The following is a 22,596-nucleotide window of genomic DNA, read 5'->3' on the forward strand; positions in this document are numbered from 1 at the left end:
GTCTGACGAGCAATTATATTTGTTTTATTGTGATGTGGTTAAACAGACTGACAATGATCACATTATCAAAGACAAATAGTGTTTTCCTTCTAACAGGGACAAGTAATGCTGGCCGAAATATTTTCAGTCTGCAAGCAAAGCATTTCCATTAGTGTGTAATCAGTGCCAATCTTTTGACAGTGTGATATACTGCCTTGATGTCAATGGCTTGGTAATCAACAATCTTAATAGCTGGGTTCTTTTAGATGGTAGCTACAGTTAGCACAAAGCGCAGCACTGATCACTGAGATGATGACATCCCTACTGTGTGTGTGTCTGTGTGAGTCTGCAAGTCTCACAGAGAAAATCACTATATCAAAAAAGAAACGCAGACCCAATTTCAGACAATTAACTGTTGGGTTAAAGATAGCCGTTTTCTCTTCAAACGTTAATAGACAGCTAAATCCAAAGTCAGGGCAAAGTTACTGGACATAGATGCCATGAAAAATGGCCCAGGAAAAAGCAGCCTCCAAGTACATTATGCAGCACATCGGAGATATTCTAGAAAGAAGATGATAGTCAAGTAAGTCAAAGTGTGTTGCAGTGCAAACCACCCAAAATAACACTGTAGTTTGTTCACCTCATAGTAGCAGGAAAAAACAAACAGAAGAAAAATGGTCTTACCTTCTACCGCTTTCTGGAAAACTGTATGGAATCAGAGAAGACAGAGAATCATTAGTATTGGTGACTGAAGCACATTCACAATCTATAAATGAGTAAAGAGCAGCACCAAACAGTTCATGCTAATTCTTCTGGGTTTATTTTATTTATTTATTTCACCTTTATTTAACCAGGTAGGCAAGTTGAGAACAAGTTTGCATGTACAATTGCGACCTTTAACTAAAACACATACAGTGGGCCTCTGTAATTACAACACATACAGTAGGCCTCTGTAATTACAACACATACAGTAGGCCTCTCTAATTACAACACATACCGTAGGCCTCTCTAATTACAACACATACAGTAGGCCTCTCTAATTACAACACATACAGTAGTCCTCTGTAATTACAACACATACAGTAGTCCTCTGTAATTACAACACATACAGTAGTCCTCTGTAATTACAACACATACAGTAGTCCTCTCTAATTACAACACATACAGTAGGCCTCTCTAATTACAACACATACAGTAGGCCTCTCTAATTACAACACATACAGTAGGCCTCTGTAATTACAACACATACAGTAGTCCTCTCTAATTACAACACATACAGTAGGCCTCTGTAATTACAACACATACAGTAGTCCTCTGTAATTACAACACATACAGTAGTCCTCTGTAATTACAACACATACAGTAGGCCTCTGTAATTACAACACATACAGTAGGCCTCTCTAATTACAACACATACAGTAGGCCTCTGTAGTTACAACACATACAGTAGGCCTCTGTAATTACAACACATACAGTAGGCCTCTGTAATTACAACACATACAGTAGTCCTCTCTAATTACAACACATATAGTAGTCCTCTCTAATTACAACACATACAGTAGTCCTCTGTAATTACAACACATACAGTAGTCCTCTCTAATTACAACACATACAGTAGGCCTCTGTAGTTACAACACATACAGTAGGCCTCTGTAATTACAACACATACAGTAGGCCTCTGTAATTACAACACATATAGTAGGCCTCTGTAGTTACAACACATATAGTAGGCCTCTGTAGTTACAACACATATAGTAGGCCTCTGTAATTACAACACATACAGTAGGCCTCTGTAATTACAACACATATAGTAGGCCTCTGTAGTTACAACACATATAGTAGGCCTCTGTAGTTACAACACATACAGTAGGCCTCTGTAATTACAACACATATAGTAGGCCTCTGTAGTTACAACACATATAGTAGGCCTCTGTAATTACAACACATACAGTAGTCCTCTGTAATTACAACACATATAGTAGGCCTCTGTAGTTACAACACATATAGTAGGCCTCTGTAATTACAACACATATAGTAGGCCTCTGTAGTTACAACACATACAGTAGGCCTCTGTAATTACAACACATACAGTAGGCCTCTGTAATTACAACACATATAGTAGGCCTCTGTAATTACAACACATATAGTAGGCCTCTGTAATTACAACACATACAGTAGTCCTCTGTAATTACAACACATACAGTAGGCCTCTGTAATTACAACACATACAGTAGGCCTCTGTAATTACAACACATATAGTAGGCCTCTGTAATTACAACACATATAGTAGGCCTCTGTAATTACAACACATACAGTAGTCCTCTGTAATTACAACACATACAGTAGGCCTCTGTAATTACAACACATATAGTAGGCCTCTGTAATTACAACACATATAGTAGGCCTCTGTAATTACAACACATACAGTAGTCCTCTGTAATTACAACACATACAGTAGGCCTCTGTAATTACAACACATACAGTAGGCCTCTGTAATTACAACACATACAGTAGGCCTCTGTAATTACAACACATACAGTAGGCCTCTGTAATTACAACACATATAGTAGGCCTCTGTAATTACAACACATATAGTAGGCCTCTGTAATTACAACACATACAGTAGGCCTCTGTAATTACAACACATACAGTAGTCCTCTGTTATTACAACACATACAGTAGGCCTCTGTAATTACAACACATATAGTAGGCCTCTGTAATTACAACACATACAGTAGTCCTCTGTAATTACAACACATACAGTAGGCCTCTGTAATTACAACACATACAGTAGGCCTCTGTAATTACAACACATATAGTAGGCCTCTGTAATTACAACACATACAGTAGTCCTCTGTAATTACAACACATACAGTAGGCCTCTGTAATTACAACACATACAGTAGTCCTCTGTTATTACAACACATACAGTAGGCCTCTGTAATTACAACACATATAGTAGGCCTCTGTAATTACAACACATACAGTAGGCCTCTGTAATTACAACACATACAGTAGTCCTCTGTAATTACAACACATACAGTAGGCCTCTGTAATTACAACACATACAGTAGGCCTCTGTAATTACAACACATATAGTAGGCCTCTGTAATTACAACACATACAGTAGTCCTCTGTTATTACAACACATACAGTAGGCCTCTGTAATTACAACACATACAGTAGGCCTCTGTAATTACAACACATACAGTAGTCCTCTGTAATTACAACACATACAGTAGGCCTCTGTAATTACAACACATACAGTAGTCCTCTGTTATTACAACACATACAGTAGGCCTCTGTAGTTACAACACATACAGTAGGCCTCTCTAATTACAACACATATAGTAGTCCTCTGTAATTACAACACATATAGTAGGCCTCTGTAATTACAACACATACAGTAGTCCTCTCTAATTACAACACATACAGTAGTCCTCTGTAATTACAACACATACAGTAGTCCTCTCTAATTACAACACATACAGTAGGCCTCTCTAATTACAACACATACAGTAGTCCTCTGTAATTACAACACATACAGTAGGCCTCTGTAATTACAACACATACAGTAGGCCTCTCTAATTACAACACATACAGTAGTCCTCTGTAGTTACAACACATACAGTAGTCCTCTGTAATTACAACACATACAGTAGTCCTCTGTAATTACAACACATACAGTAGTCCTCTGTTATTACAACACATATAGTAGGCCTCTCTAATTACAACACATACAGTAGGCCTCTCTAATTACAACACATACAGTAGTCCTCTGTAATTACAACACATACAGTAGTCCTCTGTAATTACAACACATACAGTAGGCCTCTCTAATTACAACACATACAGTAGGCCTCTGTAGTTACAACACATACAGTAGGCCTCTGTAATTACAACACATACAGTAGTCCTCTGTTATTACAACACATACAGTAGGCCTCTGTAGTTACAACACATACAGTAGGCCTCTCTAATTACAACACATATAGTAGTCCTCTGTAATTACAACACATATAGTAGGCCTCTGTAATTACAACACATACAGTAGTCCTCTCTAATTACAACACATACAGTAGTCCTCTGTAATTACAACACATACAGTAGTCCTCTCTAATTACAACACATACAGTAGTCCTCTGTAATTACAACACATACAGTAGTCCTCTCTAATTACAACACATACAGTAGGCCTCTGTAATTACAACACATACAGTAGTCCTCTGTAATTACAACACATACAGTAGGCCTCTGTAATTACAACACATACAGTAGGCCTCTGTAATTACAACACATACAGTAGGCCTCTGTAATTACAACACATATAGTAGGCCTCTGTAATTACAACACATACAGTAGTCCTCTGTAATTACAACACATATAGTAGGCCTCTGTAGTTACAACACATATAGTAGGCCTCTGTAATTACAACATATATAGTAGGCCTCTGTAGTTACAACACATATCGTGGGCCTCTGTAATTACAACACATACAGTAGGCCTCTGTAATTACAACACATACAGTAGGCCTCTGTAATTACAACACATATAGTAGGCCTCTGTAATTACAACACATACAGTAGGCCTCTGTAATTACAACACATACAGTAGTCCTCTGTAATTACAACACATACAGTAGGCCTCTCTAATTACAACACATACAGTAGGCCTCTCTAATTACAACACATACAGTAGGCCTCTGTAATTACAACACATACAGTAGGCCTCTCTAATTACAACACATACAGTAGGCCTCTGTAATTACAACACATACAGTAGGCCTCTGTAATTACAACACATACAGTAGGCCTCTGTAATTACAACACATACAGTAGGCCTCTCTAATTACAACACATACAGTAGGCCTCTGTAATTACAACACATACAGTAGGCCTCTCTAATTACAACACATACAGTAGGCCTCTCTAATTACAACACATACAGTAGGCCTCTCTAATTACAACACATACAGTAGGCCTCTCTAATTACAACACATACAGTAGGCCTCTCTAATTACAACACATACAGTAGGCCTCTCTAATTACAACACATACAGTAGGACTCTGTAATTACAACACATACAGTAGGACTCTGTAATTACAACACATATCTCTAACTTTAACACATACAGTAGGCCTCTTCATAGACCGTTCTAATCTATACAATATCACTTCTAATAATGATCCTGATACGCAACACATACATTTAGTGGGCAATGGGCATCTCTTTAAAATACTAGCGCATTTTAGCCCATATGTACTGTAATAAAGGCTGACACTGCTGTACTAAAGCAGTTTTATCAGAGGATCCCTCATAGCTATGTGGAGGTTATATTGGATATCTATGCTTTCGATGACGCACATTTACACGAGACAATCTACATTATGAGAACAGGATATGGTCTTCTGGGAAGGTTACGGCCGTATGTTAAATATGATTCACCCAGTCAAGCCTATAAATGCCATATCATTACATACCGATATACTGTTAAAAGCATAGACAAATTACAAGCCAACAGAGTTAAAGACGCACCGACACTGGCTCACAATGCACACACACACACACACACACACTTTGGGGAAATATTGTAAGTTATGAGGTCCCAACATAAAGTTCTCTGCGGGAACATTAATGGAAGAAATGATGGAATAACTCAATAACGGCAGGAGTGGAAACCTGATACAGTCTCTCAAAGGTTTGGAAGAGGCCCAACAGTTTCAATTCCACATGACTTTTACCACCATTCACCCCTGGTAGTTGATTAGCAATGCCTCTGAAGTATTGGCCACAGAGATCCGAGACCACATCAACTCAATTCCCCTGTGACGACAGGAACCTCCTGACGGCAACACACAGCCTCACCCAGACCTAGTGTGTAATGAAGCACGGAAAGCCCCAGATTGCCAAGCAATAAGTGTCTGCGGGGCGGATGTCAGAGTTGTCAGAGGAGGGAAGGTGGGAGTCAAGGAAGTGCTTTGCCTTGGTGATGAGTGAGTCACAGTTCCACTTCCTTGTTGGAGACTGCGATGCCATCGTGATAATGAGGGGAAAGAGGCTGAGAGCAATGTGTTGTGTCAAGATCCTGGGGCTCAAAGGAATCTATGATGCTAGCCCTTAAAAAGGCTATATGAATGCCAACATCACTTACTGGTTTAAAGACCAACGCATTGGATTGAATGGGAAAATTAAATGTATTCAGAGAGAAATTCATTTTCATTCACTCCTACTTGAGGAAGGTAAATTCAATTTCCCCAAATTGTGATAGATAAAAAATGAATAAATGTGGCTGTGTAATCTCACTTGAAAGGAGGAAGAAAATATTCAGAGAGAATCAGGCCACATTGTATATACTGTCTTCCAAACAGTGAAAAGATAACGTCTCTGTGCGTGAGCATATTACGGAGCACGGCCAACTGTCACTATAAATCATGAGAGTGCACAGGGTCCCAATGATGAGAGTTCAGATAAAGGTGAGTTGATGTCCCAGCACAGTGACTGATCTGCCTCCACATTAGGGCAACATCTTATATGGGTCAAAATGACTAATATTGGTGAGACTAAACTACAGAGTTACAGGATCACAAGTGACTTTGAGATTCAATGTAACCTTTAAAGATCCTGATACTCCACATGTATCAGTCCAGAGCTTAACTTTCATTCATCCAGATAATAGACATGACAAACTGATAACTCAGTTACAAGGTTTCTGATAAATAACCTCCACTGAATGTGGTCCAACTAATGCTTCCAGTCTTCTGTTCTGAAAAAAACAAATCCATAAATAGCTATAATGATTAAGTCCTGAGCAAATGAAAGCCCTATGACTCAGCTAAACAAAATTCTAGGGCTAGAATCCAGATTCCTTAAAGGACAACAGGGCTTTGTGTTCCGTCAAGCCTTCTCACAATGAGACAGACAGAGGCATTAGTCCTGCTTTCTAATTGTAATCCAATTGATGTGTGCAGCTCATAGAAGTGAAATACAGTACACAGCTTTATGGAATAGTGAGAGTTGGCAGAATAAATTCAACATATGACGGTGGTGGAAGCTTGACAAGAAGTGAGATACACTGAGTTAATGGAAAATATAGGGTTGAATATAACCAACAGACCCAACCAGGCAAATGTTGACGAAATATATGGAGAGGTCCGTATATCTTTTAATCTTCACTTGTTTACTTTGGCTTTAAACTTGGCACAATAGTAAAGGCCACGATGGAGTTGAATGCCAGTTATAGCTTAAACTGCCAGAGGCAATTTAACGTTAACAAGCAATTTCTCTGTCACTGTGAAACTCATTATGGCTAGAAGAACATTTGAAAGAGCTTGAAGGCAACTACAAGTGTTCCAAATGTAGGGTTCAAGCTGGGCCAATACCTTGTCAGACGTTACTTGTGTTATTGATTTCTTAACATTTAAAAAAGAGGAAGGTCCATTTAAAGTTGATACAATCGAGGGACAAAGGTTTGTGAGTAGTGATTTGTTTGGATGGGTGTCTCGCATCAACTACTAGAGACAGTGTGTATGCCAATCAGTGACCCCTGGTGAGCTTGTTTCTATGCCGTTCAACCATATTAGAATAAATCAAAAACGTGGGATTTGATTGGACACTTTGATCAATGCTACATGGCACAAAAATATCCAGAAAACTTTTTAAAATAGGAGTTTATTCAGCTAATCAAACCCACCACCCTGGTCTGTGCGTATACTGAACACATTTTTTCAATAGAGGAGTCAGGCTATAACAACTAACAACTCGGTCATCTTTGTTGGTTGTAAAATCAACCCTTCCATGCTCCAATAAATTGCTTTTTTATTGAAATGAAAATTGACATTTAGATTCATCTCCTGCAGGCAGACAAAGACAGTATCTAATACTGAATGACCTTGAGCAAACACAATACCCAATGTGTCGACACAGACAACATATTCAACTCAAAGTGACTTCTGAGACACACCAAAGAGCTTTCATTGAATGAGAGGAATGCTATACACATACCCACATATGTGTTTGAACTAGGAAAGCTTCTCTCGAGAGCTTGCTTTTTCCTCAACCATGTCTCTAAGAACAATCGGGCGAGAGCAGGACAGGACATGGGTTTAAGTTGCTGTCATAACTATTTTAAAATAAAGTGCTACATAACAATAAAGACTACTCTATGACAAAAAAACAACATCTGGTGTGAGGACAATGCCCAACATTAATGATGTCCCATGTGAGGACAACCAACTACATTACTTGAAGACACAATACATTTCAAATCCCTTCAAGTTAATCATTGGGCTAACAGTTCATTTGTTAACCATCTTATACACCTCATAATGATGTATTCTACTGATGTCTGCTCTCTACAATTCAGACTGCAGTGCCGAAGATTGGCTCTGTCAGGTAACCTCTATAACAGCAACAGTTTGTGCATACTACATCCGTGTAAGACTCAGACCCCTCCTCATAATATACGGTGCCCCTACTCATACCTGTCACGTTCTGACCATCGTTCGTGTGTGTTTTCCTTGTTTTAGTGTTGGTCAGGACGTGAGCTGGGTGGGCATTCTATGTTGTGTGTCTGGTTTGTCTATTTCTATGTTTGGCCTGATATGGTTCTCAATCAGAGGCAGGTGTTAGTCATTGTCTCTGATTGTGAACCATATTTAGGTAGCCTGTTTTGTGTTGGGTTCTGTGGGTGATTGTTCCTGTCTTTGTGTTTGTGGCACCAGATAGGACTGTTTTTTTTCTCACATTTCTTGTTTTGTAGATTGTTGTACTTTCATCTTTATTAAAGATGCACAAAACTAACCACGCTGCATTTTGGTCCGCCTCTCTTTCCCCAGAAGAAAACCTTTACAGAATCACCCACCAACCAAGGACCAAGCGGCGTGGTAAACAGAGGCAGCATCAACAGCAGCAGCAGGAGAAGCGACAGGTGCAGCAGCAAAGGCAGCAGCAGGAGAAGCAACAGGTGCAGCAGCAAAGGCAGCAGCAGGAGAAGCAACAGAGGCAGCAGCAGCAGTGGGAGAGGCTGCACTATTTGGAGAAATGGACTTGGGAAGAGATCCTTGATGGGAAAGGACCCTGGGTAGAGCCAGGGGAATATTGCCGCCCCAAAGCCGAGCTGGAAGCGGCATTATGAGGAGCTAGCACAGCAGAGCGGCTGGAAGCCCGAGAGGCACCCCAAAAAATGTATTGGGGGGGGCACAGGGAGAGTGTGGCAGAGTCAGGAGCCAGTACTGAGCAAACTCTCCCTGTTTACCGTAAGGAGTCTTAGAGGGTCGAGGAGTTATTGGACAGAATGGAGGAGAGTGAATGGATGGGAGATGAGGAGACACTTGAGGAGGTGTTAATAGAATTGGGGGAGTGTGAAGAGAGAGAGCAGTTGATTTGGCGTAGTATGCAAGGCATTCGCCCTGAGGTGTGTGTCCCCAGCCCGGTACCACCAGTGCCGGTACCCCGCACCAGGCTGTCTCTCGGTCCCATCAACACAGGTGCTCCTGCCTGTCCGGCGCCACCAGAGTTTCCGCCCCTCAGCCCAGAGGCGCCAGAGCCCCTCAGCCCAGAGGCGCCAGAGCCCCTCAGCCCAGAGGCGCCAGAGCCCCTCAGCCCAGAGGCGCCAGAGCCCCTCAGCCCAGCACTGCCAGAGCCTTCCTCTCCAGCGCCGCCAGTCTGCCCAGCGCCGCCAGTCTGCCAGGATCCGCCAGAGCCGCCAGTCTGCCAGGACCTTTACAGAATCACCCACCAACCAAGGACCAAGCGGCGTGGTAAACAGAGGCAGCATCAACAGCAGCAGCAGGAGAAGCGACAGGTGCAGCAGCAAAGGCAGCAGCAGGAAGCAGCAGGTGCAGCAGCAAAGGCAGCAGCAGGAGAAGCAACAGGTGCAGCAGCAAGGGCAGCAGCAGGAGAAGCAACAGAAGCAGCAGTCAGTTGGCGAGGAGTTATTGGACAGAATGGAGGAGAGTGAATGGATCCGCCATTCAGCCAGGAGCTGCTAGATTCATCAACCTTCCAGAGCTGCCCCTCAATCCCGAGCTGCCCCTCAATCCCGAGCTGCCCCTCAATCCCGAGCTGCCCCTCAGTCCCGAGCTGCCCCTCAGTCTAGTGGGGCCCGTTGTTAGGGTTCCTAGGCCAAGGTTAGCAGCGAGGGCCGCAACTCAAGGGACGCTAAGGAGGTGGACTAAGACAATTATGGAGTGGGGTCCAGAGCCGCCACCGCGGACAGATGCCCACCCAGACCCTCCCCTATAGGTTTAGGTTGTGCGTTCGGAGTCCGCACCTTGGGGGGGGGTAGTACTGTCACGTTCTGACCATCAGTCGTGTGTGTGGTTTCCTTGTTTTAGTGTTGGTCAGGACGTGAGCTGGGTGGGCATTCTATGTTGTGTGTCTGGTTTGTCTATTTCTATGTTTGGCCTGATCTGATTCTCAATCAGAGGCAGGTGTTAGTCATTGTCTCTGATTGGGAACCATATTTAGGTAGCCTGTTTGTGTTGGGTTTTGTGGGTGATTGTTCCTGTGTTTGTGGCACCAGATAGGACTGTTTTGGTTTTTTTCACGTTTCTTGTTTTGTAGATTGTACTTTCATCTTTATTAAAGATGCACAAAACTAATCACGCTGCATTTTGGTCCGCCTCTCTTTCCCCAGAAAACCGTTACAATACCCCTTGACATATTCCACAATTTGTGCTACAGCCTGAATTCAAAATTGATTAAATAGATTTCTCTCTCACTATTTACATACAATGCCCCAAAATGACAAAGTGAAAACATGTTTTTAGATATTTATTCAAATGAAATACATAACTAATTTAAATAAGTATTCACACCCCTTTGCTACGACACTCCAAACTGAGCTCAGGTTCCTATGATCATCCTTGAGACGTCACTACAACTACATTGGAGTCCACTTGTGGCCAATTCAATTGTTTGGACATGATTTATTTTGAATGAAACAAATGTCTATAGAAGATCCCACAGTTAAGAGTACTTGTCAGAGCAAAAACTATACCATGAAGTCCGGAGAACTGTGATGAGGCGCATATCTGGGGAAGGGTATAACGTAACTTCTATAGTGTTGAAAGTTTCCGAGAGCACAGTGGTCTCCATCATTGGGAAATCGAAAATATGGAACTAGACAAACTGCCTAGAGCTGGCCGTCTAACCAAACCTGCCAAAAGGACCAGTCTCTACAGCTTTTCACCAATCTGAACTTTATGGGAGAGTATCCAGATGGAAGCCACTCTTGAGAAAAAGGCAAATGACATCACAAATGGAGTTTGCAAATAGGCATGTGACAGACAGAGCATTAGGCAAAAGATGATGTGGTCTGACGAGACAACAAATTAACTCTTTGGCCTGAATGCAAAGCACTGTGTTTAGAGAAAACCAGGCACGGCCCATCACCCGTCTAACACCATCCCTACCATAAGGCATGGTGGTGGCAGCATCATGCTATGGGGATGCTTTTCAGCGGCACGGACTGGGAGGCTGGTAAGGATAGAGGGAACAATGAATGGAGCCAAATACAGGCCAATCCTTGATGAGTCTGCTTCAGAATGCAAACGACCTTAGACTGGGGTGAAGATTTACATTCCAACAGGACAATGACCCCGAGCATACAGCCAAAACAATGCTGGATTGGCTTCAGAACAAGTGTGTGAAAGTCCTTTAGTGGCACAGCGAAAGCCCAGACTTGAATACCATCGAAAATCTGTGGAAAGGCTTAAAGATTGCTGTTCACCGCCGCTCCCCATCGAACTTAACAGAGCTTGTGAAACTCTGCAAGGAAGAAAAGGAGAAAATCCGAAAATCCAGATGTGCAAAGCTGATACAGACATGCCCAAAACGACTCAAAGCTGATACAGACATGCCCAAAACGACTCAAAGCTGATACAGACATGCCCAAAACGACTCAAAGCTGATACAGACATGCCCAAAATGACTCAAAGCTGATACAGACATGCCCAAAATGACTCAAAGCTGATACAGACATAACCAAAAATGACTCAAAGCTGTAATCTCTGCCAAAGGTGCTTCTACAAAGTATTCAGTCAGGGGTGTGAATACTTATGTAAAAAATGTATTTCTGTATTTCATTTTCAATAAATATGAGAGAGGAAAATTGTAAAACATGTTTTCACTTTGTCATTATGGGGCAATGTATGTAGATGGTTGAGAAAACCATATATTAATACATTTTGAATTCAGGCGGTAACACAACATGTGGAATAAATCAAGGGGCATGAATAAAAAATATAAAACAGAGTTTCCTACATATCTTCCATGTCAGGAGACACAAAACGGTTTCAAATGTCAGTAGGGCAAGGCCAGCGGTGCATCAGAGAGGGATGGATAGCAGAATGAGTGGATTTGAATGGGAGCAGAGCAGGCATACAGATTCTCCATGTCTTTGCATCAGAGTACATGAGTGTACCCCCATTCCCTGGATTGGCTGGCAAATGAGGCGTGTGTCAGAGGGAGACGTGCGTACAGCAGTCTGATTTGTAAGTGGCTCTGGATAAGAGCGTCTGCTAAATTACTTAAATGTAATGTAAATGTAAATTTACGTCCCTGTCCTAATTCTCCTCTCTGGTGAGGAACGCTGTAATCAACTTTGACCCTCCTCTTGGCCCTGGGGGTAAAGGTTAGTCCAGATACACTTGAGAGAGATGGGCCAATGAGGCTCTGTAATGACCACGTGGCCATGTGATTTCTTGACCGATGCATGGTCTTGGAATGGCTACAAATGAATGATAATGAGTGGGCTGGACATGCAGAGAGAGGAGAGAGGATTGGTCTGCCATGTAGTACGCTTCTGTCTATTTGAGCTGGTCAGTATGTGTAGGTAATCATCTCTAAAGCAGCATTTAAACAAATATATTGCGATAGTAGAACTGCATAAGTGTTTTTCTCCACTTTCTGGAGGACTGTTTTGAAATCAGTGGAATTAGAGTATGATAGCGAAGGAGATGGAGAAAACACCTGTCTCTGGATTACATCTTCAAACTAAGGGCAACCAGGGCATCCGTGACTTAGAGGGAGAAGCGTCCATCCATGTATACAGGTAAGATAGTCCAGCTAGCTACATTTTCAGATATTACACGTTTCTAATTTTGTCAGAAAGTCGTTTTCATTTCAAGTTAAGTGTACTGTTAGCTAGCTAGTTAACATTAGCTGGTTGGATCGCTAGCTAAAGTTACGTGTATGATCTGTGTAGTAATATTATTTGTATTTCAGAAGAATTTGCTTTGCTTGTTATAACCTAATGATAACTAGCTAATGTTGCACCTGGTTGGTTAACTACCTGCAGATTCATCCATGGTAGTAACGTCATGAGTTGGGATTATAGTTGCTTGCTTAGCTAGCTAGCTACATGTCTTAATAAAAGACAACTATGCAAGTATCCATATCAATAGGGCGAGTAAAATGGTCAGAGTGAGCTCTTCTCTCATTTGTGTCTGGAAGTAGCTAGCAAGCTAGCCAACATTAGCCAGTTAGCTTGGGTGCTTGACTGCTGTTGTTAGGTCAGCTAGCTAACGTTATTTGTACGATCTGTGTAGTAATATTATTCGTATCTCAGAGCCATTTGCTTTTCTATTTATAGCCTAATGTTAGATAGCTAGCTAACATTGAACCTGGTTGGTTAGCTACCTGCAGATTCATGAAGGGCAGTAACATTATGAGTTGGGATTATGGTTAATTGTTTAGTTAGCTAGCTACATGTCTTTACAAAAGACTCCACTATGCAAGGTAACCATTTCAATAGAATGTTAATGATGTCACTGCGACAACTGTTGATAGACATAACTGGTAAATTCGCTATCTACTCCGATTTCAGAGCACTCTCATCTGAGTGTGCCAGAGTGCAGAGTAACTGACAAATTTCCGAACGCTCAAACCCGTTGAATATGTCTGGTGTCAGTAAATGTTGTCAAAAAAGGGTACATTGTTGCCAGCAGCACAGTTGCAGTCACCAACACTCTGGATAACAGAAATACAGCCTAACCAGCTCTGTTAGGGTGAGTAAAATGGTCATAGTGAGCAGTTCTCTCATTTGTGTCTGAAAGTAGCTATCAAGCTAGCTAGCCAGTTAGCTTGGGTGCTTGACTGCTGTTGTTAGGCCAGAACACTCGGACCAACCCTTAAGCTTTAGCCCCACCCATCTCTTTAAGAGGGTGGGAACAATGCTGAATAGGTGTAGACAAAGAAGAGGTCTCCAGTAGGTGTACAAAATATTCAAAGGCAATTTTCTCGAAAGTGAGGTTACAAGTTCCTTAACTTTCAAAGCAGAACTACTTTCCCATTGTTCCTCAACTGTAGTGTATGCATTTTCTAGCTCAGAGTCTCTACTTTTATCCAATCTAAAAAACACAATTTAAAATTTTGCTACGGAAGACCGAATTGAGTGGGCTGGTCACAAATGTATTATTTGTACATTTCTTATAAGTCATATTTCTTTATCATTTCTTGTTATCTTTTATCTCTTTCTCTCTCTCTCATAGCTTTTGGCTTGCCTGATTTTATATTCTAGGTGACAAATATTGTCTGCAGTCAAAGTGTGACACCACATTGGTATTCTACTGTATGTCTCTATTTAGAAATGAAAAAAAGGTGCAGTATCAGCTCACACAGAAGCCGCCCTCTGTGGATCAGAACACAAAGGGAAGGTAGTGGAGGAAGGGTCTAATCCTGATGCAGGCAGTGGATGACAGCCATGGCCATGTTATACTTGGGCATGGAACCAGTGAGCCCTGGGTGTATTGATCACTCTGAGGTGAGCATTTAGCCTATTGTTGAAATGTCATTATGTTGCAATAAGCTACAGTATTCTGTTCCCATGGTAGCAGATATCTAGTATCAGGTAACAGCATGGGTTTAGAATGATGAACGCTAACGCCATTATGAAATGACATGATATTAATTGACATTCTGAAAGGATCAGAACAAGTCAACTTTTTATTTCTATTCCCTTACACGCAGTAGGTGACTTCTACTAGCATAAGGTTTCCACCCTGCAGTATATGAGAATGGTAGCAGTAGAAGAAAATGTCTGGGTGGAGGCTTGTAGATTTGCTTATTTCCCTTCAGCCATGAAACAGTCATCCACAAATGAGTTACGTGGGCCTAGCTAAACTCAGACAAAAACTCATCATAATCAACCGCCTATCCAACAATCTCAGTCAAACCCCCTAAGCATTCAGAAACAGAGCATCAAGCTGCGCTGAAATGTAGATAAACACAACTCTCCCACAAATAATTTATTAAAATGAAAATCTGTTCAGATAATGGCTCAGAATTACAAGTAAACCCCGAAGGAATCCCTCAAAAACCATCATTTAACTTCACAAAGCAATCAGTTTTACTGCTAAGGCATTCAAATGGAAAAACAGGCCCTTTCCAAAAACTCATTCAGCTCATTTTGTATTTGGCTCACCTTCATGGCAGTAGTTTCCCTTGTATCCAGTGTCGGTGCAGTCACAGAGGACCTCTCGCTGGTGGATGGAGCAGAGGCCTCTGTTGCTGCAGGGGTTCTGTTTAATGCACAGGTATTCCAAATCATTCTGAACACCCTGGCCATCCAGGAGCACGGGGAGGGTCTCCCCCAGCTTTAGGTTGGTGATCAGGCCCTGGAAGGGTGGCTCGTATTTGACGGTGCTGGACGTGAGGGCAGATAGGCGAACATCTGGAGAAATGCCGCCTACGTAAAGGTCGCTGGCCACCACCATCTCACTCCTCTTGGACTTGACCTCGGCCACCTTGTCCTCATTGTCTACCACCAGGCTGGTCTCTCGGTAGTTACGGGTGAGCAGCACGCGGTGCCAGCGCTGGTCGTTGACACGAGTCTCCGTGTGCAGGGAGGCCGGCTCTGCACAGTGGATGGCGAAGCGAAGATGCAGCCGGCCGTCTGCGATCAGAAGCTCCAGGAAGTCACAGTTCCCTCCGTCGTCCAGGTAGAGCACCAGGGCCTTGCTGATGTTGGTCTTCAGAGCGAAGCTCAGCTGGCCTGTGGCCTTGGCTTCCCAGTGGCCGTACCGTGCCCACTGACCAGGGACTCCCTCGTACTCCAAGGCCGTGGCCATGACAGTCAACAGCAGCCCAGTCAATAGCAGGGGCCACACGGCCCGAACTTCACACCTCCCCTGTCTGCTTATCATCTTCCACTTCTGACCCTAATCCCTCAAACTAGGTCTCGTTGCTTTTAATCCACTACCGCTGGGAGAGAGGCCGATATGATCTCCAGTCTACACTGTTGTTGTGTTTTTTCTCTAAAGGGTACAGCAATAATATGATTCAAATTCTTCTCTTTAGCTTTCCCTCTCTATCCTGATTCTCTTCTTAGCCTCTCCATTGAGTGGAAAAATTGGGAATTCTGTCACCAGTTATCCAGAGAAGCGGCTACAATAACGTTCTGGTGATATCATAGAATCCATATGTTTTGGAATCTAGGAACTAGCACTAAACATTTAAGAATCTAGGAACTAGCACTAAACATTTAAGAATCTAGGAACTAGCACTAAACATTTAAGAATCTAGGAACTAGCACTAAACATTTAAGAATCTAGGTACTAGCACTAAACATTTAAGAATCTAGGAACTAGCACTAAACATTTAAGAATCTAGGAACTAGCACTAAACATTTAAGAATCTAGGAACTAGCACTAAACATTTAAGAATCTAGGAACTAGCACTAAACATTTAAGAATCTAGGTACTAGCACTAAACATTTAAGAATCTAGGAACTAGCACTAAACATTTAAGAATCTAGGAACTAGCACTAAACATTTAAGAATCTAGGTACTAGCACTAAACATTTAAGAATCTAGGAACTAGCACTAAACATTTAAGAATCTAGGTACTAGCACTAAACATTTAAGAATCTAGGAACTAGCACTAAACATTTAAGAATCTAGGAACTAGCACTAAACATTTAAGAATCTAGCAACTAGCACTAAACATTTAAGAATCTAGGAACTAGCACTAAACATTTAAGAATCTAGGAACTAGCACTAAACATTTAAGAATATAGGTACTAGCACTAAACATTTAAGAATCTAGGAACTAGCATATACTGTAGCCTACACTTAGGAATTTTGGAACTAGCACATACTGTAGCCTACACTTAGGAGTTTTTGGAACTAGCACATAGCCTAGGTTTAGGAATCTAGGAACTAGCATATAGCCTAGGTTTAGGAATCTAGGACCTAGAACATTCGTCTAGGAGTCTAGGAACTAGTACATTTACAAAACTAAGTGAAGTGGTGATCGTTGCAGAATGTTGAAGTGTGGTAGTTGGGTCAGAAAAAATACAAAACTAATTCAAGGTTCTCTGTTCCTCTTCCCCTCCCTCATAAACCAAATATCCTGGCCTCCTTCCAGCTGCAGCCCTGTCCAGTCCAGTCTCCAGGAGTTAGCTAGGCACAGAGCCAAGCAGAAACAGGTGCAAGCGCCATCTTCCTCAGTGTCCCATTGCTCTGGAACACACACAAGAAGACTATGTTATTTGGTGAGAAATAAAAGATAATTGACTGCGTAGCATCATATTAAAACTCCTGCCGCTGGAGCTTTCTAATCTACTGAAGTTGCGTAATCATGTAACCAAAATAATGACATAACATAATACATTGTAAAAATTGAAGCTTTATCATTTTACACTGAACAGAAATATAAACCCAACATGTAAAGTGTTGGTCCCATGTTTCATGAGCTGAAATAAAAGATCCCAGAAATGTTCCATACGCATAAAAAGCTGATTTCCCTGAAATTTTGTGCACAAATTTGTTTACATCCCTGTTACTGAGCATTTCCCAGTAACAGGTGTGGCATATCAAGAAGCTGATTAAACAGCATGATCATCACACAGGTGAGGGGCAATAAAAGGCCACCAAATTTAGCATTTTTGTCACACAACACAATGCCGCAGATGGTGCAAGTTTGAGGAAGTGTGCAATTGGCATGGCAGGAATGTCCACCAGAGCTGTTGAGGGATAATTGAATGTTCATTTCTCTACCATAAACCACCTAGAAAATTTGGCAGTACTTCCAACCGGCCTCAGAACCGCAGACCACGTGTATGGCGTCATGTGGGCGAGTGTCACTGTTGTGAACACAGTGTCACAAGGTGGCGGTGGTGTTATGGCATGAGCAGGCATACGCTATGGACAATGTACACAATTGCATTTTATCTATGGCAATTTGAATGGACAGAAATACCGTGATGAGATCCTGAGGCCCATTGTGAGGCCCATTTTTTTTAAGGTATCTGTGACCAACAGATGCATATCTGTATTCCCAGTCATGTGAAAACCATAGATTAGGACCTAATGAATTTATTTAAATTGACTGATTTCCTCATATGAACTGTAACTCAGTAAACTATTTGAAATTGTTGCATTTTGCGTTTATATTTTTGTTGAGTATATAATAACTCATGTTATTATATAAATGTATGTTTTTATGCTCTGAAGCTATGTAAATCAAATAATTAAATAATGACATTAAAACAAATTATTAAAATATGACACATAAAAAGAAAGAAAAGAAGAGAGAGAGAGAGAGAGAATGAGAGAGAGAATGAGAGAGAGAGAGAGAGAGAGAGAGAGAGAGAGAGAGAGAGAGAGAGAGAGAGAGAGAGAGAGAGAGAGATGCATTATTTATTAGTCCCCTGGCAGACACAGAAGAGAACCCAGAGAGGCATGGGAGGAAAGGTTGCTTTAGTTAGAGAGCAATGGAGGCTTGGAGGGTAGGATGAGACTCTGGGCTTCTCGATCACATCAATAGGGTTTGGAAGCTTCGTTGATATCACTATGGATAGTATGTTGACGGAGAGAGAGAAAGAGCGAGTGAGAGATACGAGAGAGAAAGCGAGAGAGGGGAGAGAGAGCAGATTGCTGTGTTCATTTTGGTGCATCTAATCAAATATGAAATGTATTTTTAGCAAGATTACCATTGTGTGCTGTAACTTTTCTCAAACGTCAGAAACACTGGGTGACATAAGGGAGAAAGTCTCAAATGTGCAGTGCTCTCAGATTAGCTTCATCAGGATGGCCCTGCTGTTGTCACTTTCCAGTGCTTCTGTGTCCTTGAATGTAAATTCCAACAGCAGTTCTCTTGCATAAATGAGAATAACAGTCAAGTCCCGTCAGTTATCTGCTAATAGATAGATAAAAATAGATATAAGAGGAAGGTGAAACATTCCTCTTTCATGTATGCACCAATATGACAATATCAACACGAAAACAATTGTTGAGAACAACAGTACACACAATAACAAACTGTTTTCCCTGTCCCTATTACTTCAGTAAAAAGCCAAAGGTTGGGGCTGGACCAATGCAAACACTCTCAAGTTCATAGAAATATGACTCACCATCCATAATATGAAATGTAAAGTTAAGCATGTTTTGAAGCTATTTAGTGTTTGTTTACATTTACTTTGTTTACAAACATACAAACAACTATATTTGGGGTTCTGATAGGGTACGGCAGCTGAACTAAGCTCATGAGGCATTTATACACTGTATTTTTCAAGAATCAATGGGTACATATCAATAATTTCTAAGTGCAACAATGGATGTAGGAACTGCAGATTGCTCCTTTAATATAATAAAAAAAGACCCACTTTCAATGAGCACAATTATAGTCAATAAGACAGCGCGTTGCTGTAGTCCCCCTCACCACTCCATCTAATAACCTAGATCAAATCATCTTCATTAAAAACAGTTCTATTCACCTCTCTCATCAACCAAACCAGAAAGTGCTAAAGACTGCATGTCTTTTCAGACAAATCAGTGTATGTCTGCCACCAGGAAAGCAACTGCAGAATCAAAGAAGCTAATTGGCTTTGGATTACCTGCTGAATTGCTGTGGCCAGTTTGGGTGGAGGCATTATGCCCTGCGGAACACAAATCTCACAGCTCTTGAGGATAATGAAACAGCCCAGGACCCTTGCATGTTGAATCGTCACTTGAAAAAAAGAAAAGGCCTTGTGACCTCCTCAGTTTATTTATCTACAAATAACTTGGTAACACACCCGAATCAAAAACAGAGGTCATTGATACCAATCGATTGCAGAATCAAAGACACTGAATATATAGAGTGCAGATAGGGGTTACAGCAGAAGGACTGAAACCAACACATCAACAATCCTTTGCATTTGTTATGTTCTGGATATAAAATGATATTTACTTGTTGCTAGCCTGAGGTATCTCCACACAGAAGGCTCCAGGTCAGACAAAGCACGAAGCCCAGCACCATCAAACATCTCTCCTCCTAGCTAGACAACAGGGATGAAGCTGAGGCTTAGAGGGCAGAAAGATATGTGTGGAGAAAACAGCGGAGAGTAATGAGCCCAACCTGTTCTGTTTACAGTCCAGGGAAGACCCTCTCCAGACCGGCTTTGAGCTGGATAATTCTCCGTCTCTGAGAGGAGAGGTGCGACGACAGGCTGGATAACATGTTGCAATGCAGCACTAATGCAAATGATCTAACAGACACCAGAGACCAGACTTAACTACATTTACGAGTGGCATTTATAACATCAACAATTATAAAAGGATTAAAAAACTTATGATCATTAACAAGTCATATCACACAAACACTCGGACTATGGCTGTGTTGGGAGGAAAGGGCAGCTATCCTCTCAGATGTGTCAGAGTGGTGCAGGTACAGAGCAGCCCTCTCCCCTGCCCTTCACTTCTGAACGTTACCTCTGATTCCAGTGTTGCATCAGGGCTCACTAACTCACTGAACATACAGGAGGCTGGGTGATGGTGGGGAACCTGGGCTGCTTCTGAAATGGCATAGTTCATTACATGGGGAATAGGGTGCCATTCCAGAGGCAGCCTGGGGGGTTCAAAGCTCAAATGGAGAAAGATTAAGGCTTATGTCTTGATTTTATTTGTTGAAGTGTATGGAGGAGGAGATGAGAGGCGGTGTAGTGTGTGGAGGAGGGGATGAGGGGCAGTGTAAACGTAGGGAGGAGGGGATGAGGGGCAGTGTAAACGTATGGAGGAGGGGATGAGGGGCAGTGTAGTGTGTGGAGGAGGGGATGAGGGGCAGTGTAAACGTATGGAGGAGGGGATGAGGGGCAGTGTAAACGTAGGGAGGAGGAGATGAGGGGCAGTGTAAACGTATGGAGGAGGAGATGAGGGGCAGTGTAAACGTAGGGAGGAGGGGATGAGGGGAGTGTAAACGAGGGAGAGGGGATGGGGCAGTGTAAACGTAGGGAGGAGGGGATGAGGGGCAGTGTAAACGTAGGGAGGAGGGGATGAGGGGCAGTGTAAACGTATGGAGGAGGAGATGAGGGGCAGTGTAAACGTATGGAGGAGGAGATGAGGGGCAGTGTAAACGTAGGGAGGAGGGATGAGGGGCAGTGTAAACGTAGGAGGAGGGGATGAGGGGCAGTGTAAACGTATGGAGGAGGAGAAGAGGGGCAGGATAGGGAGGAGGGGATGGGGCAGTGTAAACGTATGGAGGAGGAGATGAGGTGCAGTGTAAACGTAGGGAGGAGGAGATGAGGGGCAGTGTAAACGTATGGAGGAGGAGATGAGGGGCAGTGTAAACGTATGGAGGAGGAGATGAGGGGCAGTGTAAACGTATGGAGGAGGGGATGAGGGGCAGTGTAAACGTATGGAGGAGGGGATGAGGGGCAGTGTAAAGATGAGGGGATGAGGGGCAGTGTAAACGTAGGGAGGAGGAGATGAGGGCAGTGTAAAGATGGAGGAGGATGAGGGGCAGTGTAAACGTATGGAGGAGGAGATGAGGGGCATGGATGGAGGAGGATGAGGGGCAGTGTAAACGTATGGAGGAGGGGATGATGGATGGAGGAGGAGATGAGGGGCAGTGTAAACGTATGGAGGAGGGGATGAGGGGCAGTGTAAACGTATGGAGGAGGGGATGAGGGGCAGTGTAAACATATGGAGGAGGGGATGAGGGGCAGTGTAAACGTAGGGAGGAGGAGATGAGGGGCAGTGTAAACGTAGGGAGGAGGGGATGAGGGGCAGTGTAAACGTAGGGAGGAGGGGATGAGGGGCAGTGTAAGTGTGTGGAGGAGGGGATGAGGGGCAGTGTAAACGTAGGGAGGAGGGGATGAGGGGCAGTGTAAACGTAGGGAGGAGGGGATGAGGGGCAGTGTAAACGTAGGGAGGAGGGGATGAGGGGCAGTGTACACGTATGGAGGAGGAGATGAGGGGCAGTGTAAACGTAGGGAGGAGGAGATGAGGGGCAGTGTAGTGTGTGGAGGAGGGGATGAGGGGCAGTGTAAACGTAGGGAGGAGGAGATGAGGGGCAGTGTAAACGTAGGGAGGAGGGGATGAGGGGCAGTGTAAACGTATGGAGGAGGGGATGAGGGGCAGTGTAAACGTAGGGAGGAGGAGATGAGGGGCAGTGTAAACGTAGGGAGGAGGAGATGAGGGGCAGTGTAAACGTATGGAGGAGGGGATGAAGGGCAGTGTAAACGTATGGAGGAGGGGATGAGGGCAGTGTAAACGTATGGAGGAGGGGATGAGGGGCAGTGTAAACGTATGGAGGAGGGGATGAGGGCAGTGTAAACATAGGGAGGAGGAGATGAGGGGCGGTGTAAACGTATGGAGGAGGGGATGAGGGGCAGTGTAAACGTATGGAGGAGGGGAT

The 22,596-nt window shown here is 42.8% G+C and overlaps 1 protein-coding gene across 6 annotated transcripts in view; it reads right to left on the bottom strand.

Annotated features, from left to right (window-relative positions):
* LOC118375284 (neurexin-2-like) overlaps window positions 1-22,596 on the bottom strand; it is a 411,303-nt gene that overhangs the window by 338,699 nt on the left and 50,008 nt on the right. For all 6 annotated transcript variants that reach the window (XR_008139003.1, XM_052520781.1, XM_052520779.1 and 3 more), the window contains exons 2-3: window positions 15,404-17,441; window positions 664-684 (exon numbers count right to left, since the gene is read on the bottom strand). Coding sequence is in view for 5 of the 6 variants with exons in the window: in XM_052520781.1 (XP_052376741.1) it covers window positions 664-684; window positions 15,404-16,124 (742 nt within the window). In the remaining variant the exon portion in view is untranslated. The remainder of the gene's footprint in view (window positions 1-663; window positions 685-15,403; window positions 17,442-22,596) is intronic.

The sequence above is a fragment of the Oncorhynchus keta genome, chromosome 6, assembly GCF_023373465.1.
Source record: "Oncorhynchus keta strain PuntledgeMale-10-30-2019 chromosome 6, Oket_V2, whole genome shotgun sequence".
In the NCBI taxonomy this organism is placed as follows: Eukaryota; Metazoa; Chordata; class Actinopteri; order Salmoniformes; family Salmonidae; genus Oncorhynchus; species Oncorhynchus keta.